General features: G+C 45.5%; 1 protein-coding gene across 4 annotated transcripts in view; it reads right to left on the reverse strand.

The window, feature by feature from the left end:
• Fgf1 (fibroblast growth factor 1) overlaps positions 1–21,729 on the reverse strand; it is a 90,245-nt gene that overhangs the window by 14,260 nt on the left and 54,256 nt on the right. For all 4 annotated transcript variants that reach the window (XM_055622486.1, XM_055622483.1, XM_055622485.1 and 1 more), the window contains one exon: positions 5,374–5,575. In XM_055622486.1, coding sequence (XP_055478461.1) covers positions 5,374–5,542 — 169 coding nt within the window. In that variant the 5' untranslated portion in view covers positions 5,543–5,575. The remainder of the gene's footprint in view (positions 1–5,373; positions 5,576–21,729) is intronic.

The following is a 21,729-nucleotide window of genomic DNA, read 5'->3' on the forward strand; positions in this document are numbered from 1 at the left end:
GCTGCCCAGGGAGAGGCCACAGAGATTACGTGCCCAGTTTATTCTGGGTTGGAGACTTCCCGTCCTCGGCTGTGTTTACTCAGAGTGAGGTCAGCATCATTCAGAACCCAGCCAGGTTGTTTTATGTCAGTGGAGTTTATAATTAAAGTGTAACCACAAACCAGGCTTTGCAAAACATTAAAGACAGAGAAGGGGGGAAAATGGACTGGAGGGGGAAAATTCCAGCGGTTTTGAGTGTGTGTGTGTGTGTGTGTGTGTGTGTGTGTGTGTGTGTGCGTGCACATAGGGAAAAAGAGTTTTTGCTAACATTTGTGAAGGTGTCTTGTCTTTTAACATGTGGAAAAAAGTCAGGGAACTTTTTATTTAGTTCAGAGACTGACTGACACATTTGTGTGTGTGTATTCATATGTATATTGTAGTTTCCCTAGAAGAATTCCTTTATAATCAAATAAGGGATCTTGGGTTAGACTCGGAGACCCAGGAGGCTGATACACCACATTGGCAATCTGAAGCATCCTGTTGGGGAGGGCATTTCTCCCTGTAGGCCTGGCCCTCTCCCTGGCGGTGGCAGCAGGGCCCAGACCTCCCCAATGTGGTTATTTGAAAAGCTGGTCTGACTTGGAGTCCAAACTGTGGGGAATAGAATGCCTTTACCATTAAACGTGGAGTCCCATCAGACCAGACAGCGGAAGTCTGGACTCCCTCCAAACAGCATACAGGGAGGGGTTTCACTGGAGTGTGGTCTGCCTGCATCCATGGAGATGCAGTAAGATCCTTTGGACCAGTAAACTCCCCTGGTGCTTTAGGATGTGGCTAGATTTATAAATATTTGATTGGCACACACTCCGCTGAAGAACATTTCCATCTGTGTGGCCAGTGGTGCCGAGGATATCCCACCCTCCCCCACCTCAAGTCTTTTTCCTGTGTCCTGGGGAGGCCTAGGGCTTGTGGGTTCCACAAGGAGGCTGGGATGCTCAGGAGTGTGCCCTTCCTTTCTTTACAGCTGCTGTTCCGGCTGTCAGTCTCATGGCAGAGTAAGTCCTGGCATGCCTTCTCCAAGAAGGAAACTGGCAGGAAGAGCAGACAGGCATAGAGCTCTATGTCTTTGCCCTGGTGGCTTCTGTGCCAGGGGAGTTAAACGGGCAGAGCTTGCTGGGCTAAGGCCTGGGCAGGGTGAGGCTCTATGCCAGGTCTCAGGAGCTCCATCTGAGACAGTCTCAGAGAAGCTGGGACATAAAGTCACTGGCAGCTCTGTGAAGAAGCTTAACATTTATTTCATGGCTAGCTATCAGATCGTTAGATGAGGAGGTCCAGTGAACATTCAGGTGACTGGAAGTGCGCTGGGCACTCTTAGAAATGTCACCTTCCACATTCCTACTTTCCATGAGGCAGACAAACTGTTAGCCTTCTTGTTTTCAAAGCAAGGAAACTGAGGCATATAGAAGAAGCATAACTGCCACAAGGAGACACGGATCTGGTAAATACAGCCCTTGTCTGTCTGCACCACATAATAGATTAGTACACCAATGTATTTAGTTTGTGAGGTGAAAGTGTGGTCTGTCATGGTGTTAGTATCGGGGAGGAGGCGATCCTCAGGGAAAGCAGGCTAGGAGTAGAATAGAGGAGATAGGCTCCACAAGCTTGCTGGGAGGCCACACCCTGTTAGCCTTAGGGTTTTCAGCACTGTGGTGACTAGTGACCTCAGAGGGTGTTGTTAGCTGGAAATGACCATCTGTGTAGGGCCTGGCATGTATCAGTGCTTGACAGGCATTTCTGGAGATGCCGTCGGGTTTAAATTTGTCTGCCAACAATACAAGTCAGTGGCTCATCCAGGTAAGGCTTACTGGCCACCAAACCTGGCGACAGGCAATACGCCGAACACCAGAGTTGCAGTGTGCAGCATCAAGAGCCAAAGCCCTTGTATTCAGGGGATCCTGCATGTGTGGGGGGGTGAGGTGGGGATGGGGATGGAGCCCAGTGAATAACCACAGAAGTAAATGCAGAAGTCCAGCTGCAAGGAGAAGTGCATACTCTGTGTCCAAAATGGGCACTCAGCTCCTTGTCTCTCAGGGCTAGCTGTCAAAAGCAATCTTTTCACATGCGGCATCCCCGAGGGCTCCAGAATCTGTGGCCCCACTGCCTGCTGGTCTGTCGTGGATACGGCAGCAGGGTAACCAGCATTACATCATGTGCGGACAGTTGCCTGCAGCTATGCCCCAAGCCTTGGTGAAGACACGGGCTCGCTCAGACTCCCCCGACCCCTTCAGGAATCGGGAAGAGACATTTTACTTTAGTCTATTTTAGGAAAGCCAGCACACAGCAACCTCTAGAAGTTGATGCCTTGGGTAAGGCACCTGGAAACTGTCTCTCCCAAGGGGAAGACAGACAAATTTGGGCAATCTCCTCATTCTGCTCACAGCACATCAGCTCGTGGAGGACAAAGAGACACTGTGAAAGGAGAGGGTTGTTTTTGTTTTTGTCTTGAGGGACTCCTGGGTACGTTTTATCTTGTGGGATTTATGATTTCCCTAAGTGTCTGGCTGGCTTTTAGGGGTGCCCTTCCTTCAGGAGGCTTTCGAGTATGGCTCTGCCTGTCCCCACAGCCTCTCATCATGCTCAGACTAATGATTAAAGACTCAAACTTTCTTTTGGCAGACTGTGTGTGTGGATCATGGCTCGCCAGGGCTTCCACTCCGCACTGCCCAAAGCTGACTCTGATTCTGGAGGCCTGAGGTTCAGAAGAGCAATGCCACCACTGGGCAGAAGAGGGCGACAGAACCACACTCAGGGAGCTCACCCTTGCCCTGGAGGCTCTCTGTGATTGGCAAAAATGAGAGACATAGAGTGAGGCTAGCACTCCCAGCATTCCACAGGGGAGGAAGCTGAGTCTCCGTGAGAGTAAAAGATGCCCAAAATTAGGCCTCTGGGGACACTGGGGAGTAGAAGGATCATCGGCTGGACAGCTTGAAGTTTCTTTCACAGAGCACTTCATGCAAATAAGAGGGAATATTAATTGTCTGGTTAGAAAGTGGCAGACCAGGACAAGAGTACCAGCATTCCAGGGCCCTGACTGCAGAGGGTGGGCGGATTGTCTGTTGTGGTTTCAACCAGTACAAGGCAGATTGCTGCCTGTTTACCTCAGGATTGACTTCTGTCCCCTTGGCCCTTGTTCTTAAGTTTCAGAGAAAGCAAACAATAAGCTCATATAACTACTTTGAATGTTGACAGGGAAGTTCTGAATTAAAGCCCTGAGTTTAGACTCCAGCCCTTTGTGGGGTGAAGAAGGGCCTTAGCATCACGTTGCAAGTCCATACACTGCAGTGGATCTGTCGAATCCAAATGGGACAGCAATATTGGCCAGCATGTTTTGAACTGCTATCCTGGGCCAGGCAGGAGCCGTGCCCAGAACACTTACTGTATTACTTCTCTCCCAAGAAACCTGTGATCAGTATTCTCTTTTTTTAATCAGAAAAATAAGGCCTGAAAGTTTGTGCCCAAGTTCATACGACAAATAGCCCAGCCTTTCTGGGGTGCACTCTTCCTTACAGCTCCCCTACTGAGCTGTTCTGGGTTCCCAGGGCTTCCGACAGCACAAGGCCTATAGCCAAACCCCATCACAAGCTGTCCCAGTGTCACACACCCAGAGACATCCAGTACTGCTCATGACAAAATGGTCACAGAGAAAGCATATGACATTTTCCCAGAAACCCAGTAATTGTAACCCCTTGTTACCGCAAAGTTGAAGGTTTCCAAGAACTAAGCAAACCTTAAGAAACATGTCACCATGATCACCTAAATTAGCTCAGAAAATTGATAAGACTGAATAGAAACACTTAAAACTCAAGAGAAATTAAAGCTTGCTCCCTGGGTTGTGTGGGTCATATACTGTGAATTATGTACCATGTCTGATACAATGAACTAAAAATCCAAGTCCCTATGTGAGGCAGGGTCTCTCTTCTATGCTCCCCTCAAACCGTGCAGCTGTTGGGTGACTTTGTTTCTGATTAGTCTTCCCTAGACCTCCTGAGTGCTGAGATTACGGATGTGTGACACCGTATCCATTTTAAATGTCGCCGATTGGGCTACAGCCTCAGCCCAAACTTGGTTATTTTGAATGTTCTTGAATCTCTAATTTTGGCTTGTTCTGGTACCTATTTTTCATGGAGTGGAAAACATGTGGGAGGCCCACTTGAAAACAAGCTATCAAAACAAACCCCCCAAATCATAATCATAGGTCGGCCCCAGCCGGAAGCCTGAGCACCTCCCCTTCTGGGAAAGGAGGGGACAAAACCTTCACCCCTTCCAGTTACATGTGTATCTGAGCATGCACGGAGGGGTGTCCTTGAAGCCATGGCACTGAGCGATGGCACCGAGTCTGCCAAGTTTGGTGCCTGCACTGGGGATAAGTGAACAAACAACGCACAAGCGACCACATCGACAGTCCGCATCCCATTTTCAAGCCGGTCCCGGAGGACCTGGCTTTCACCTGTGCCCTCTCCTGCGCCCCCTGGTTTCACTTCTTGGTTTTCTATCTAGGCCTGCAGTGTGTTTGGCTCTTGAGGATGTTTCTCCTCTGAGTGGGAATCAGATCAGACTTTGGGCTTCCCAACGACATCTAATACCCTAGTGGTGCTTAGGGAACCTCTGACTCTTGGTAGAACGCAGGCACCTAATATTGTGTGCACGTGCTCGAAGTCGTGGTCAGGCAGATTCTTTCCCCTACGCCACGCCTCCATTTATCAACGTGGTCTGAAAGCCAGACTGCTGGGAAAGCCCAGAATTGTCAGCCCGTGGCTCTGTGGCTCCCATCTCTGGCTCCAGGAGTGTCTGGAAAATGACTCTGCACAGCACAGCCAGCCAGCCACATCTGCACAGCGTCCTGCGGGAAAGCTGCATAATTTATGATGTGTTAGGCCGTGGCTGGAGGATTCTCAAATCAAGCCCAGATCAGAGGTGGAGGTATCACCTGGAGAGTCTGTTGACTTGAAATTGAGCCCATATCTTTGTGCAGGATTTCCCATTCCCGCCCATCAGCTTCTTCCCATCATGGGGTGGCCAGGCCCTTGTCTGGCTGGGGGGGTCGTGATCTTTTGTTAGTTTATAGAACCTGGGGCGGGGGAGAGTTGCAGTGATTGAACTCTGGCAAAGGTTATATTAGGTCAGCCGAGAATCCTTCCAGAAGCTAGCAATAAGTACCTAAGTGGTAGCCCTCAGTTCCCTGTCTTCCAAAGCTAGCCCTTTGGTGTAGGTGTGTTACTTTACTTCTGAATGATTTCTGCCTGCACAGAGCCTTGAAAAGTGGGTAGCCATACCCAGTTCCTGCCCTCCGCCCATGCTGGACTAGGGAGGACACAGGAAGGTGTGGGTGCTTACTGTGCTGGTCGCTCCTGTCTCTTGTCCCATCCACTGTGCCATCGGGAAGGATCCTGAGGAAGTGGCCACCGTTGCTGCAGTAGAGCAGTTTGGGCTTCTTATAGTTTCCTGGAGGCAGATTAAACCTCTCGGTCAGGGCCGTGAAGGTTGTGATCTCCCCTTCGGCCATGGCTCAGTGGCAACCCGTGTGGTACTCTTAGGGCTGAAAAAGATTAAACACACCTGTAGACTGGTCTTCCAGGAAAGGTGTGATGGACATATTCAGGAAGGGAAGGACCATGCCGGCCACCCGTGAGTGGCTGTGAGTGGCTGGTGGTAGAAAAGAAATGGTCTCTGGCTTGGGAGAGATTTTTCCAACCAATTCTCTCTTCCCAATTGGACACAACCTTGCAACAAGCTAGATTTTTTTTTTCCTCTTTCTTCTTCTTTTTTTTTAGAACTTCAATTTTAATCATTTGGCCAAGAGGAAAACCATTATGTGTTGGTCCCTCCTTCTGGTCCACACATATCCTCAAATTAAATACTGAAGCTGTACCAAAATAACACCTGGGGTCTGGCTGACCCACAGAAGCCAGGAGGCCGAGGCTGAGGTTTTGCCTGCCACCCTCACACAGTCTTGAGTAGGTACTGCCAAGCCAGTGTGGGGCAGAGGGCGCAGGTGGCCTGGGCAGTGGGTGCCATGAATCAGGGGTGCAGCAGGGGCAACAAAAGATTAAGATGTCTGGAGACCTTCTAAGTTTGCTGCAGAAAGGGAAGGAGGCAGAGAGAGGGGCTTGAAACAGTTTAAAAACACAAGCACTGCCCCCAGGACACTGTCTGAGACGACAGAACATTTTGAAGGCTGTGCCCGGCCACTGCTGGTTTCATAGTTTTCCACAGAGTCTCTTATGACCTGGGGAAGTCAGGTCTGTCCTAGTACCCAGACCTCTTTATTGTAATTGTTTTCTAGTATGAGCTGTACTTATAACAGAGCCTATCACAAAACAGTTAATAAACCTCTAACGTTATATCCATTATGTATGAAATCATGTTGGTGTAAAATATATCGATTATTGACACTGGAGAAAACAAAATCAGTGAAAGACAAAATTTAACTCATCTATTGGTCCAACCATGTAGGACAAGAAAGTTCTGTTAACTACAAAGACAGTAAAAGTTTTTTGGTTTTTGTTTGTTTGTTTTTTTGTTTTTGTTTAAAGAAGCAGGGAGCTAAGATGGGCCTCACCTGTGAATAGCTGTTAATCATACATATATACATATATATATACACATACATACATATATGTGTGTGTGTGGTCTTATAATAACAATGGTCATCATCACCAATAACATTTTCACTGGAAGATAATATTTATTAACTTAACATGAACTTTTAATGTGGATGCTAATACTTCCATTATAAAAAAAAATTAAATCAAAGCTTAGGAGAGGCTACATTGCTTGTGCAAGGTCAACAACAAGAAGCTAAGTCTCAAAATGAGTCAGTGAACAGAGTGCCCCAGTTTGCCTTAAATGCTATGAGAAGATTACAGGATTTCACAGAAGTACTGTGGCCATAAGTGCGTTTTTCACCCATTGCATCAAATGCGCACCTGCCATCATGATCCAAATACATCTATCTCCAACAACGTCCTTTGCATCTGTCCCCTGCTAACTCTGTAGCAGGGTTCCACATAGCTACTCAGGCCAGAAGAAACTCACACCAGTGGCATCCTGGACTCCCAAGACCAGTCAGAGCCCCACATTCCATGCCCTAGTGAGTCCTGCCCGAGTACTTACGGGAGTCTACTCGATTATAAACCAAAGCATCAGTTTGGATAACTTGTCTTTGTGACCAGAATTAGAGCTTGAATTGGGAGTGTCCACCTTTTTTTTTTTTTCTTCTCAGTTTTGACATTTAGTGTACCTGGTATATTCCCTGACTCTTTCATCCCACAGGCCAGTTATTGACTTCAGTTTCAGCGGCTGCTGGGGATGTGTCTGCAAGATGCACCCCCTCATTGTAAACACACATATAAACTACATTTAGAGTCAGACTGTCACAAACTCCTTAACAAAATGGTGCCACATTGTTCTTGCCACAAAATACAGTAAGAGACAGAAAGTGTTTTATATGAGCTGCAGAGGGAGGATCTACCTTGCACAGCACGTCGTGTTTTTCTTTCAAGTTCTTGATATTTTCAAAACATTGCCTTTTCACGAGAGCTTCCGGTCCCTTTGCCCCACCTCCCCCTCCTCTCTCTTCAGTTGTTCACTCACACTCCCATTCCTCACTCTACTTCTTTCTGAATCACTTTACTTCCCCCCCCCCCCCGGCTGTGAAGTGCTGGGAATGGAGTCTCCTGCATACTATTTTTTTTTCTTTTTTCCAGAAAGGGTTTCTCTGTGTAGCCTTGGCCGGAACTCACTTTGTAGACTAGGCTGGCCTCGATCTCACAGAGATCTACCTGCCTCTGCCTCCTCAGTGCTGGGATTAAAGGCATGTGCCAACACTGCCCAGCCTTTTACACTAATTTAATATGCACTGGACCACTGAGCTACACCCCAGCCTCCTGGATCCCCTTTGCTGTAAGGCAGTATAGCTCTTTGAATTCTGACTAACTTCACATGTCTCTATTAGCTTGCAGATTCCCCTTCCTTACAATGTAAATAAGAGATCATATGGTGGGTTTTTCTTTTCATTTATTTTTATCCCCAATATTTCTTAAGTTGTGTGCTTAATTTGCTCTACAGGAAATGATAACTGCACTCTAATGGCTAACATTGGTAATGCCAATCTTAGGAGAGAGGAACTTTCCTGCTGTGTCAGGGTCTGTTCCTATTTGCATTTCCTCTGATGTGGGCCAGCTACATGTCAAGGATGGCCTTCCTTCTTCAGTCCCAACCAGGAGTGCTGTTAGGTTGTTTTCAAAGTCCTAAGCATGGAGTTGTCGCTGACTTCCCGTATTTTTGCCTCCATCGGTTGGAATGAAGATGAACAAATAGGCTGGATGGGGTTGGAGGTACTAACTCTGGCTAAGGATTATACTAATGTTCTCATTTACATGTATGTATAAGCCATGCAGTCTGGATGCCATCCCCTCAGAACCTTCCTCAACTCAGCAGGTCCTCAGGAGGCCTTTTTTCTGAAACACAGAACTCAGAACTGAAGTACACACAGTTCTCTGTTCTCTGCCTGCTCCTCCTGAGAGTGGGACAGTCACAGGATGGCTACACCATTCACATGCTTCCCTCTATTAACCCTTTACTTCACCTTTGTGCCTGAATGCTGAAAGCCACATGTGAACTACTTAAATCAAGCCTGGCATCAATATGGACCTGATAGCCATGTGTGTGTGTGTGTGTGTGTGTGAGGAGGGAGTTATTTACAATTTATCTATGTTTTAAGAATTGAGAAGTCTGGGATTCTTTGGCCAATCCATTGTTTGCTAAAGGATGTGAAGAAAGGAAATATATGGCATGGCAAAGCCATAAGGCAGCAACATTAGCAGGTCCCTGGGGGTTGACACAAATTGCTCTCATAAATGAATCTATTAACCAAGTGAAATCAGGCATTAAGCATCATGTAGATTTGCAAGCCTTGCTTTTCATCACTATTGTCTGTTTTAGTGGCTATCTAGAGAGAGCATTTTCTGTGAAGAAATGGAGAGGATCAAGTCAAGGAACTCCCTTCTATCATTTTGCACCCAGCCAGCTCCGGGATTTGGGACACTGGTGAGATTTTAGAAAAGACAGATGATTTTCTTGGTTTGCCAGTGGCACAAAAGTGAGAGGAACACTAAAGCTATTGGAACGAACGTCCCTGTTAAAGCTGAACGTCCATGACAAAGTTAGTCATCTGTGGCCTCTGGACCAGACACATGAAACAATGGGAAGTTTATATCCTTGCCTGGGAACTCAGGCCATTTTCCACGTGAGATAACAATATCTACTGAACAGCTCTGGGTGTGCACAAGTGGGGTGTGAGAAGGTGGCCATGCCATCTGCTCGGGAGTTGTTTCCTCTAACGACCCCCACTCCATCTTATGGTGCAGAATCCTCTGAAGGGTTAAACAAACACAACACTCCAAAGGCACTTGGGAAGTGTAACAATGTGACCCAACCTGTTAGAGATAAGAGCACCTGGTTTTATTAAACTAGTTGAAGCCTGGTGTAATCTGGGTCAGCTTTATTTAAGATAGTTATTATTATTTTTTTTAATTCTCTTCCATATGTGGCATAAATTCTTCTTGTTAAATCTCAGAGATGATAAGGAGGAAGATGAGGGAGGAAAAGGTGAACTGGCTGGGTAAGGGAGAATTCAAGTCGTTGTTGGAGACTTACATATGGACATATGGGAAACTGGACATATGGACGATTTTGGAAGTGACTCTTGGGAATCCCGCTGTTCCCAGGAAGCATTTGTACTCAGTGTGGCCCTGGTGATTGCTGAGGGAAAAACCTTTTGGTTCTGAGAACAAAGGACAGATAAACATTGACACCTGTAGGTTTGTTTAACCCCTGCTGCTGTTTATGCAACAGAGACTATCTACATAGAACCGTATTTGCAAACTTCATCAGGCCATTGAAGATTTTTATTAACGTGGTCCTCAAGCCTACCATGTATAAAACAGGACTCAGCTCGAGTTCCGTATACTGTCCATGTCCCTATGAATGAAATCATGTAGAAGCCTCAGTACTACCTCTGAAGAGGTTAGCTCACTTTATATCTTATTTAGTCAGATGTATATGTTAAATGTTAACAGTAAGTAAAATGCATTTCAGCCAAGAGCTAGTAGGGGTGAGAAGGATAAAGTGGAGTAAGTAAAACTGCATTTATGTAAATTATCCAAAAACAAATAGAAAAATCAAAATGTTATTCAAGAGTAGATGAACAAAATCAACCCAAATATATACATAGCCACAATAAACATAAATGGACTAAGTTACTTAGTGATAGGAGCTTTAAAAATCCATGTACACATATATATTCTGATTACAAGAAACACATTTAAAATATAAAGATGCAGAATGGTTCAAGTGAAAGGGTAAAAAATAAACCAGCTTTAGTGGCATGCACACGGTGGACAAGTACAGCAAGACTCAGCCTAAAAAAAAAAAAAAAATAGAGTGACGAGGCTGCTTATGTATGGGAGAAAATCTTTGTGAGCTGACAAATTATTTGTCAGCTGACAGAAAATTAATATCTAGAATACATGGAAAACTCAAAAAATTATGCAAGAGAAAAATATGGGCTAAGGAACTAGACAGAGTTCCCAAAAGTAGGAATAATACAGATGACCAACAACTGTTTTAAGAACTGATCACCGGGCTGGAGAGATGGTTAAGAGCACTGGGTCCCAGAGGACACAGGTTCAAGTCCCAGCATCCACATGGCAGCTCACAACTGTCTGTAATTCCAGGATCCAACACCCTCACAGAGACATCCATGCAGGCAAAACATCAATGTGCATAAAATAAAAATTAAAAAATATTAAAAAAAAACCCTACTAGGTCTCTTTAAAAAAAAAAAAAAAAGAACTGATCACGATTCATAGCCATCACAGAAATGAAAGTTCAGACTACTTTGGGATCCATCACACCCCAGTCAGAATGGCTATCGTCAAGAAAACAAATGGTAACAAATGTTGACAAGGACTTTTAGTTATGAGAATGTAGACCGTGGCAGGACTGTGGATATCTGGGTAGAGGTTTCTCAAAAAAGTAAAAATACAACTACCGTAAGGCCCAGCTACACCATTCCTGAGCACACGACCAAAAGATTCTTGTGTCTTATGATACAGCCACTCACACATCCATGTTCACTGCTGCTGCATTCACAATAGCTGTGAGGTGAAATCAACCTAGATGTTAATCAGCAGATGAATGGATATTGAAAATGAACATATACCAGAGGGGATTTTGTGTACCCATAAAGAAAGGAGGAATTATGAACTTTACAGGAAAATGGGTGGAACTTGAAAATATTACATTAAGTAAAGGTCACCAGGGTTCAGAAAGACTTTGTATTCTCCCTCATAGGGAGAACCTACCTTCTCGTTTTTTTTTTTTTTTTCTGTATGTATATTTATGTGAGCCTGAGCATGTGTAGAAACTAAACAACTAGAAAGAGGTCCGTGGGAGGGGACAAAAAGGCTTTAAGGAAGAGGGAAGGTAGCAGAGCATATGTAATGTAAAAGTGGAAAGAAGGATGCTGGCTGGTGGGAGGTTTAAGTAGGTGTGAGGTAATAGGTTAGAGGAGAGGGTGCAGGCAAGGCCAGCCTAAACTAAGGATGTGGGAAAGAGCTGTGAGAAAGGGCTGGGAGAGAACTCTGTCGGTAAAGTGCCTGGTGCTCAAGGATGAGAACATACATTCTGATCCCCAGCATCTGGGAAAAAGCCATGTGCCATAATCTGTAATCTGAGGGCGCGTGAGGCAGACATAGCCTGGTCCCTGCGGCTCAGTGGCCAGCCAGTCCCAGTCTTGTTGAACCAGCGAGCTCCAGGCTCAATGAGAGACGCTGTCTCAGAGAACAAAGTGCAGAATGGCTGAGGAAGACACCCAATGCTGTCTTCTAGCCTGTGCAAGCCCATGCACACAAACATAACCACACACACCCCACTCTCTCTGTCTCAGATAAGCATTTTAAGATTTCAAACATGATAGACAAATAATAATAAAAAGTTAAAAGCTGGCCTGGCTACATTGATAAGAGATGAAATAACTCTGATGTAGAAAGAATGATTAAAGGCAAAAGGAATCATTGCATAATGATAAATGGGAAAAGTCAACAGACAGATTAGAAATTTCCGTATCTGATGACACAGCTTCAGTGTATATGAGGGTAAAACTGAAAAAAGAACAAGAGGATGGTAACTCCACAACGATGGTTGAGATCCTTTGATAAGTCCTCTTGGACAATAGCACCAACAGAGAAAGGCTCCGAACAAGGGTGCAGGTGCTGGAAGGGTATGGCCACCACATTTAACTGAGTAACTGTCTGAGAGGATCTTTGCCTAACAAGAAGTCAATACCATTGTTCTCAGGGATCCGTGGTATGTTTAGGAGGACTGCAGAACCAAGACTCGATCCAATTGAAACATTGTTTTATCAGACTATTGATTGATTGGAAACCACGCCCACCCATCAGATGGTAACAAGGTTCTCTCACCTTTTAAAGTTCCCAAACAGCTCTCTCTCCTCCTCTGCATGCTCTCATCTGGATGGCAGTACTGCTTACTTCCACCTCTGGCCACCTCTTTCAGCCCTGCTGCTCCTGACCTCCCCACCTCAGAAATCTGAGGAATGTTCCTTCTAAAAGATGTTTGACCCCATAGTGTTCCGCTGCCTTTAGCACCAAGTGCAGATCCCTGATACGGCCTGTGAGGCGTTCATGATCTGGGCTCTGCCTAACTCTGTTGCCTTGTCTTACTGCCCTTTTTATACCTGCTCACGCTCCACCCCCTTACATTCTTCCAGGCCTTAACATAAACCTGACAGCACCAGGTTCTCCCTCTTTTCCACTGTAGCCTGCCTAATCATATTTACCTTTCAAAAATTCAGTGCTCGCATTCCCTCCTCCAGAAAGCTCTGTGTAGACACACTCCCCCAACCTCGACCTCCTGACACCCGTCCACACACAACACACACACACACAGCAGGTCAGATGTTGGTTCTTTGGGCTCCTCTAGCAGCACTGATTATCACTGCTACCTGTGTTCCAGTGTCACAATTCTCCGGGGATTCCTGCTGCCTCTGTGGTAAACACCAAAATGGTGCTACAGCCCGCAGGCCTGCTGGAGACCCCTTTGTTTGCCCTTGCCTCATCTTTGATCCAGCATCCTCTGCGAACCTGCCTTCTACTTCCTAGAGATCCCTCCCACCTCGGCTGCTTGTCTATCCTCTTCCCTCCGTCTGTAATATTTTCCTTTTCCCTCTGTCCCACCTACCTGGTTAACTGCTTGTTTGTCTTCAGACCATAGTTCAGTCATCAGTTTTCTTCAGAAAGCCTGTTGTGACTTCCCAGAACTGAATCAGGCACCACCAGTCCTCACAGGACCACCTCCCATTCCTTCAGAGATCTTTTATCACTTTTTAATTACACCTTCATGCTCCTGATTTTTTAATTAATATTTCCCTTCGTGACTGGACTGAGAGCTCCATGGAGGCAGAAACTGGTCTGTCTTGCTCACCATGGTATCCCAGAGGCTGGCAAGATGCCTGGCACCTAACGGGCCCTTGACAAATATTTGTAGAGTGAGTGAATGAATGCAATTTAACTACACTCTTGACTGCCTGCTTCGTTAGTCTCTGAAGCTCTGAGATGGAAGCTGCTGACTCCTTCTGCCTCCAGCATTTGGCAAGTATCTTTGTCTGTCTTGATGGAAGCATGTTATCAGGAGGCCTAATTAGCAGGTGCGGTCCTGCAGATATTGACAGAGGCTGAGCCAAGAATCTTACATGTATTTTAATTGCAATCACATTAGACAGGAAAACCCTTTCTTAGAAACAGGCCCCAAAGCCTGTTTCCATTTGCAAAGATTACTTGCTTACTTCTTCAGAACCAATACTATTAAAATTACTGAGTCCAGAAGGCCAAGGGTCAGAACCTTCAAGGCTAGCCTCCTTATCTGACCAAGAAAATGATTATAGTGCCCGGAGGAAGGATACCGGGTCTCCTTATTTCTGCCACAGAGCATCCTGAGGCAGGCACATTCTCTGTAAAGGAAAGTTTGACTGTGGGAAGAGAGACAGCATGTTCCCAGCCCTCCTCACTTCTCCTGCTGTGTCTTTGGTGCTCTGTATGGATCTGAGTGTGACCTGGCTGGCTGGCCTGAGCTGGCATATCAGACTGCTGTCCCCAAGCCAGTTCTCTTCCATGAGCTAAAATTGTTTTTCCATCATTGACAAACTATGGACCAGCTGTGGGGTGGACTTTGACCAGAGTATGCAGGAGTTGAATCCTTCAGATTCCTGAAAGATCATTATAGCCCAGGCAGAAATCATACTGCCACCTGTCAAACCATCATTAGTAGCTCGAAATGAGCTCTGGTGAGAGAGCTTATGCCATAGAAATGGCTGTATACACAAGACTGGAGCAATGGCAATAATGGACATGCTAACATGAAAGGGAGAAAGTTTCAAGGGGTCCCACCCTAGACAAAGAACTACAGACAACTAATGACTGCTAGGAGGAGAAATGCCCTCTCCCAAGGATGGACCCCTTTCCTGGCTCTCCATTGCAGAGTGGTCAGCCTTGAAACCAATCCACAAATTATATTTATGCATCTGTGCACTAATATACAACTATGTGTATATAGCACTAATAATCCAAGAAAAATTTGAGTGGTGGGGACAAAGAAAGGGTTGGAAGGAAGGTACCTGGGAGGATCTGGAAGGAGAAAAGGGAGGTGGAAAAATGATGAATTCTATCCCAGTTAAAAGTCTTTTTTTTTTTTTTTTAATCTGTCCTTTCTTCTCTATTCACCTCCTACCTCTGTGATTTACTACCATACCATTTGGCTTGAGTTCAAATCTTGCTGGATATTCATTAGCAAACCATTCCTTCTCACAGTTCCTTATTTTCCCCATAGCCTCGGTTGTTGTGCTGAGTCACTGTGTTCAGTGCATCTAAAGTGCTGAGCCTGGCCCTAGGGAACCTGTGAGCATTTGGGTGTTGCTAGCTTGACCGTCACTGTGCACACACTCACGCTGTTGATTTAGAATTGAATGAACTTGAGTCTGAGCATCTAGAGAGGTATTTTAGCAGTGTTTGCAAAGTCGCTTTCTGCTAGGTTGGAATGTTCCATCCTCACTTAACATGCAGTGACGTTGTCTCCTCATTTGCTTAGAGCAGTGGCTCTCATTCTTCCTCATGCTGTGACCCTTTAATACAGTTCCTCATGTTATGGTGACACTCCCCCCCACCCAACAACCATGGAATTATTTTCATTGCTACTTCATAACTGTAATTTTGGTACTGTTATGAATCATAATGTAAATATCTGATATGCAGGATATCCGATATTTGACCTGAAAGGGGTCAAAACCCACAGGTAGAAGACTCCTTGCTTGATGGCCAGGAGGCACAGTGATGAGCTTTCTGTGAGTTTGTAGGGTCGAAGGTTGTGTTGTCCGGGAGGACAGAAGGCCTAGAGTTTAAAAAGCCTTCTCCTCCATTTTCTTCAGCACTGGGGGCTGAGCCCAGCAGCTCCTGCTCATGGATCCTCACTTCACCCCCTTCCCTCTCCACTTCTTTAGGAGCTTTCTAATCCCAAGGAGTTCCCAAGTTACTGGACATGGACTGCTCCTGGGCTTCCAGAACCAAATGCTTGAGGGAGATCAAGATGGCATACTTCATGTGTTAGTCACTTCTGCTCATCATATGCCACGGAGAGAATGCTGTACATGTCCTGGGAATTTAGACCGAGAAAAGAAAAAAAAAAAAGCCCTAAGTCCTTAGTCCCCAACCCCAAATCTTATGAAACTAGAAAGACTTTCATAACTCAGGTTGTAGCTAAACTCTCTACAGCCTTTTCCAGGTTCTTGTTTATTCATTTCATGTGAACATCTGTCTGCGTGACTGTAGAATTGCTATCATGTTTGAGTAGGAGCCTGTCCCACACTCCATTGGGGTTGTTACAACTTGTGTGACAGATGAAACTTCCCAACTGCTTTAAAAAAGTCTTTTGAGACAGTTCCTCTATGTCACTGTCGCTGACCTGGAGTTTGCTACATATGCCAGGCTGGCCTAGAACTCACAGAAATCTATTTGTCTCTGCCACCTGAGTGCTGGGATTAAAAAGCATGTGCCACTGTGCTTTCTGCCCTCAAGGTGGATTAACCAGCCCTGCTGGTCTCAGCCAGGCTCCAGAGAAGGCCATTCTCTCCTGGACCAAGTACAGCTGGCAAGAAGCCGGTCTGTCATCTCATCATCACATCACCCGGCAGCAGTCTCAGCCTTTGCCCGTACACATCTCCACAGAAACAGAGAGGGGTAGATGCACCCCTCCTCTGCCAGGGTCACTTCCAACAGCTTTTATTTCTCCCTCTATTTGAGATCTCTTTTTCTCTGTAGTCTGGCTTATTCACCCTCCAAACACCTCCTCGCCATAAGATAATCATCCAGCCTGAGGTCAGACATTTTTTTAAGTGCCTGCCGAGAACAGATCCACAAGGAGACAAAAAGCAGAGGCTGCCTGGTGCAGAGATGGGCCCTGCTGGCCCTGGTTCTGTCTGAGTTTTAATGGCCCGCTCTGGTCCAGAGTGTCCTGAAGACCTGTGCACATCTTAAACAGAAACATCCTTCCTGCGGACTGATGCATTAAAGCCGGGGCTCAGGGCCAAGTGTTAAGTGATTCTGCAGGGGTTCTGCAGCCCTCGATCTCCTTCCTTCAACCTCCTCTAACTGATGTGTCTCCAAAAATCTTTTTAATCTGTTGAGCAACTTTACAGTCTTGAGGACGGGCCCAGCAAGGACATTCCTTTCTCCAAGTCAGCTGACTTCCCTGGCCTTTGGAAGATGGTGTTTGCAGAGTCTTTCTTCACCTACCCCCATCCGATCTTGACCTAGAAATCTTCTTCAAACTCAGTCTTTTGAAGTGTGTGCTTCTTATCTGTTTGGGCGAGCCAAAGGCTTGCCATTCCATGCATTACCCAACATCCTTCCTGGACAACAACCATAAACAGTGAAAGTTCTTACACATGTACAGTGTACTAGGCGTGGTCCTAAGCATGCTGTGTACATTAATTAATTCTCAAAGAAATTCTGTTAGAGAGGCATTGCCTACCCTGCCTTTTTTTTTTTAACAAGGCAGTATATGAATAGAATGATATTTTCAATCCAGAAATGCATCCTGTCCTATTTTAGTGTGGAAAGTTTAAGATCTGAATGTAGGGTTTTCTGATGCTGAAATCTATACTTGTAATCATGCACTCAGTGTGATCAAGAGAAGAAATGGTCTTTGTACTGGGTGACCCTTCACCTTCTCTGTTCTTTGTGCCTGGCCAGCCTCTGTAACTTGTGTGGCCCCATGAACAGCATCAAAGAAGGGATGCTTGCTTTCATGCACAGAGTCTTTGCCCCCGACAGCTGTCCCTTCCCATGGGGCTGGAGTGGCTGCTTCCAGTTGGTCAGTTGCCATGATGATAAAGAGGCGGGGCAAGGCCAGAACCAACTTTGGAAAGGGTTGACTTTAGAAGTTTGGTAATGCCTCACAAACGGAGCGTTTTCACAGCCTGAGACTTGAATTTTGGTTTCTGTGGTGTCATTAGCTCCTTTTATGGCTGGCAAGTTACTTGACCTTTCTGTTCCTCTTTTGGGTTGCCTGTGACTGGGGATATAGCTCAGTGGTAAAGGCCATGTTTAGCATGTAGCCCTAGGTTCCGTCTCCAGCAGATCATAAAAAAGGAAACCGAGAGTGCCAATCTTATAACAGTGCCGTAAGGAAACAGAAGGCCAGGGCAGGACATGTCACATGATGAGTTTCAGTAGATGGCAGCCATTACTGCATTGCTCATTGCACCTGTGCTTTGATGGGTTGAGTCTTAATTAAACTATTAAGGCACTTGAAGTTTCATGGAGCAGTTTGAGCAAATGAGCTTCTCAGAAGCTCCTTGGGGACTGTTTTCTACTCTTCCTTTTGTCTGAGCCCTAGACAACTGCCGCAGAAGGACTGCACATGTCAGCAAAGTAAACCTGTGTCTTAGTCGAGAGTAAAGCTCTCATCCCCATGACATTGGTTCATAACATCACCTGACTGTTGGGCATTTTCAATATTCCTGGCTCACTCAAAACACTATGAAAACAAAGGACGAAACCCATGTTTTGGCCAAACAGATGCTATCTAGGCATCTGTGGAAGAGTGGGTGGCAGGGCCAGCGCGTGGTTGATGTTTAAAGTGCTTGTATACCCATGGATCATTCTCATGTGTCAGTCTATTCTGGACCTTGAAAGAGAGCTAGGGAGGCCCAATCTGGGCCCTGAATACTCCAGGCCGGGAGCCAGTGGCAGAGCCAAGGCCCAGGATTTGCAAAGGGACCCTGTGGGTGTCACAGCCAAAAGGGCAGGAACAAAAGAGCTTGGGTGCAAGCATTCCAAGGCTGTTTTCTGTGGGGACTGCTTTAGAACAGTGGTATGCTTGTTCCCTTTGGCATTCTTTTTAAGGACTTTGGTTATTTTTAGCAATTCCTTGTATTTACCAACTCTCTTCCATCCCATATGAATAGTTCCCAGAAGGCTATTTTTCCATTTGTGTTGAATTTCAATAGTGCCAGTGGATCTCAAGATCCTGTGACATAGCTTTCCACATATAGGTTCCCACATAGCCGAGCTCCTGAGTGGGTATCAGGGGAAAGAGACAGCAGGAGAACAATATCACCTCAGCTCCTGAAGGAATGGCCAGCTTTGCATAAGGGATGAAATATCTTGGAAGTGAGCTAAAATCTCATGCCCAAGAGCTAACCTAAGAGATAAGTGTGCCCTGGTATCTCCTGTCTCCAGGAAGGTACACGTTATGGTCATGACGCCATTTCTTAGAAAATGCTGAGGGCAGGTAGGTACCGACAGCCTCAACTGCCCACCCGTCTGTCAGAAGAGGCCTTTCAGTGAAGGTTACTCAAGCTTGGCTGCGTGGCTCAAAGCACAGTGCACGCCCAGCCCTCCAACTCTTGGTCTCCCTCCTCATGTCTGTGTTTTTCTATCTGACCTTCCAAAGCCATTTATCTTCTACAACATCCACTATCCCTCTCATGTTTTAGGGATCAAAAAACCACTGTGTTGGGTGTGGCTGTTAGAAAAAAAAATGGAGACACTTAAGCTGTTGGTCTTTGAAAACATATTGGGCAACAGGGAGGAAGGAGAGGCTTCAAAGGGTCTCCTGTCTTCTCTCTGATGCCATATTTATGTGCCTAATTCCCCTGGACAGCCAGAGATCTACATTCCTGCATCCTCCCTGGTCTTGTCAAGTTCCAGGGCCTCTTCTAGAGTTCTATAAATCTGTCTTTGGATAGGCCCGTAGAGTGGGGCAGAGAGAAGGCAGAACATTTCCCGGTATTTTCATTCTTCTATTCGGAACTTCCAATGGTATGATGTTCTTATAGATCTGATCTTATAGGAAATAAATACATAGATGGTTGCTGCTTCTCAACGTTGCCCTCCATAGGGCTAGTCCTTAGACTATAAGATTTCTATAAGTGTGGAGAGTTTGGTTGACAGAAAACCCTTATCAACACACAGAAGGCTTCCACCTTCTCAGCCTGAAATTCTGTTGCACTACCTGCATCTGAGGGAGCTCTCCTCACAGCCCTGTTCATCTTAGGCCTAACTGTGCCACACTGACTAGTGATTGTTGTGACTGTCTGTCTCACTACTGCACACACACACCTGTCCACATGTATATGGCACAGGCACACACGAACACTACACAGCTGACAAGGTTTCATATCAGGTTTGTTTTGCTCACATTATATTTTAATCAATCTTACTCAAACTGTCTTTTTATCTTCTTCTTCTTCTTCTTCTTCTTCATCATCATCATTATTTTAATATAAATATTGTCTCCATTACATTGAATTATTTACAAAATATTGCATGATTCCTTAGTCCATCCACAGCATGGCTTCCCTCATGTTACTTCAGGCCCAGCCTTTTTTCTGTCTGACATCTCTGAGGTATACCGATGAAACTCTGACTCGTGTTAAGGCTTACCAAATGTACACCTCGTTACTATCTCCTTTGTCATTCCTGCACTGGCCTACCACACCTTCCGTTTCCTTTTATTTCTTTTTCCCTCCCTTCCTTCCTTCCTTCCTTCCTTCCTTCCTTCCTTCCTTCCTTCCTTCCTTCCTTCCTTTTCTTTCTTTTTGAGACAGGGTCTCAGTGGCTGTCCTGAAACTCACTCTGTAGACCAGGCTGACCTCAAACTCACAGAGATCCTCCTGCTTCTACCTCCTAAGTGGTGGGAGGAAAGGCGTGTGCCACCACGCCCATCTGAGCCCACTTTCCTTATGTGATTTGTTATGTCTTTTTAATGCACAGTATAATAAAGAAAGAGAGCTCTAAAAACCTATTTCAGATTGGTCATCCCCTGGCTTAAATTTTTCTATAATTTTGCATTTCTATAAAACAAAATCTAAATCCTGGCCTGGCCTGTATGATGTTATGTGGCCCAGGACATTTTCATACTACCATTTCCCACGTTCCACCCTCCTCTTCATCTACTTTTGGATCCCAAGTTCATTGTGGTCTTCACCATACAACCTTCCAACAAACTGTTTCCTTTCCAGCAATGTCCTTCCCCAACAGTAGCCATTGGCTGGCTTCTACTTGTTCTTCAGATGATGACTGAAGTACCACTCCTCAGAGAGCCTCTTTGACCTCACCATGCGTGTTTAGTGCCCCTCGTCTTCTATGTTCTCTTTCCCTCTCTAAAAATATATTCATCAATTTTTGAAATATTTATGTGTATGGGTATTTTGCCATGTTTATGTGTACCATGTTCATGCCTGGGATCTGCAGAAGTCAGAAGAGATCCTATAGAACTTGTGTTATGGATGGTTGTAAGCCACCATGTAGGTGCTGGGAATTGAACCTGGGACCCCCTGCAAGAGCAGGAAGTACTCTAAACCATGGGGCCATCTCTCCAGGCTCTCTGGAGCCTCCTGTTCTTTTCTTCCTTAAAATTGCCAACACTTGTAATTAATTATCTGTCCCTCACTGTGAGCTCTTTTTTGATGTGTCTCTTTTCATGGGCACTAAGCTCTTGAGGGTAGAGCTTTTCACCTCCTTCTTGGCCCCCCAGGATTAGCCCAAATGATTATTGGGTGATGAGGAAGAGGAAGGACAGAGAACGAGCAGATAAATGAAATTTCATGTTGCAAATTCTTGACCCAAGGGCACTGCCATTCTGAAGGATTTTCATGTCCAACTCTACTCTCTGTTGTAATGAACTTTGCACTTCTGAGGCAGGTGGCTTTCCCTTAGATTGTTTTTATAAAAAAAAGAGGCAAATATAGAGATAATTATTGATTCTCTCCATCAAGTCCCCATGCCCTATCTCCAACATCCTCTTGAGAGTCTGCTGCAGAATTCCTGGGAACCACAGGAAATAAGTCGACTGACCACTTGAAATGCTCCTACAGAAATAGACCGGATTTGAGCTTCTTCCTGTGAAAGGATGCCTTTCCTCCAGGCAAACATTACAAAGAAATGTTATCTACTTTTAGGAGCTTCTCTCTTCAATCATTCTCTCAGCAGAATCTATCTGGCCAGACTCAGATTTCCGTTCTGAAATTGCCCCCCACCCTGGCTGGGTCATTACTTTAGTCAGTTGCTCATTTATTATTTTGATGCTATTGTTTGTGCATTAAAATGAAAA

The sequence above is a fragment of the Psammomys obesus genome, unplaced genomic scaffold (genome assembly GCF_907164565.1).
Source record: "Psammomys obesus unplaced genomic scaffold, mPsaObe1.curated_primary_1811, whole genome shotgun sequence".
In the NCBI taxonomy this organism is placed as follows: domain Eukaryota; kingdom Metazoa; phylum Chordata; class Mammalia; order Rodentia; family Muridae; genus Psammomys; species Psammomys obesus.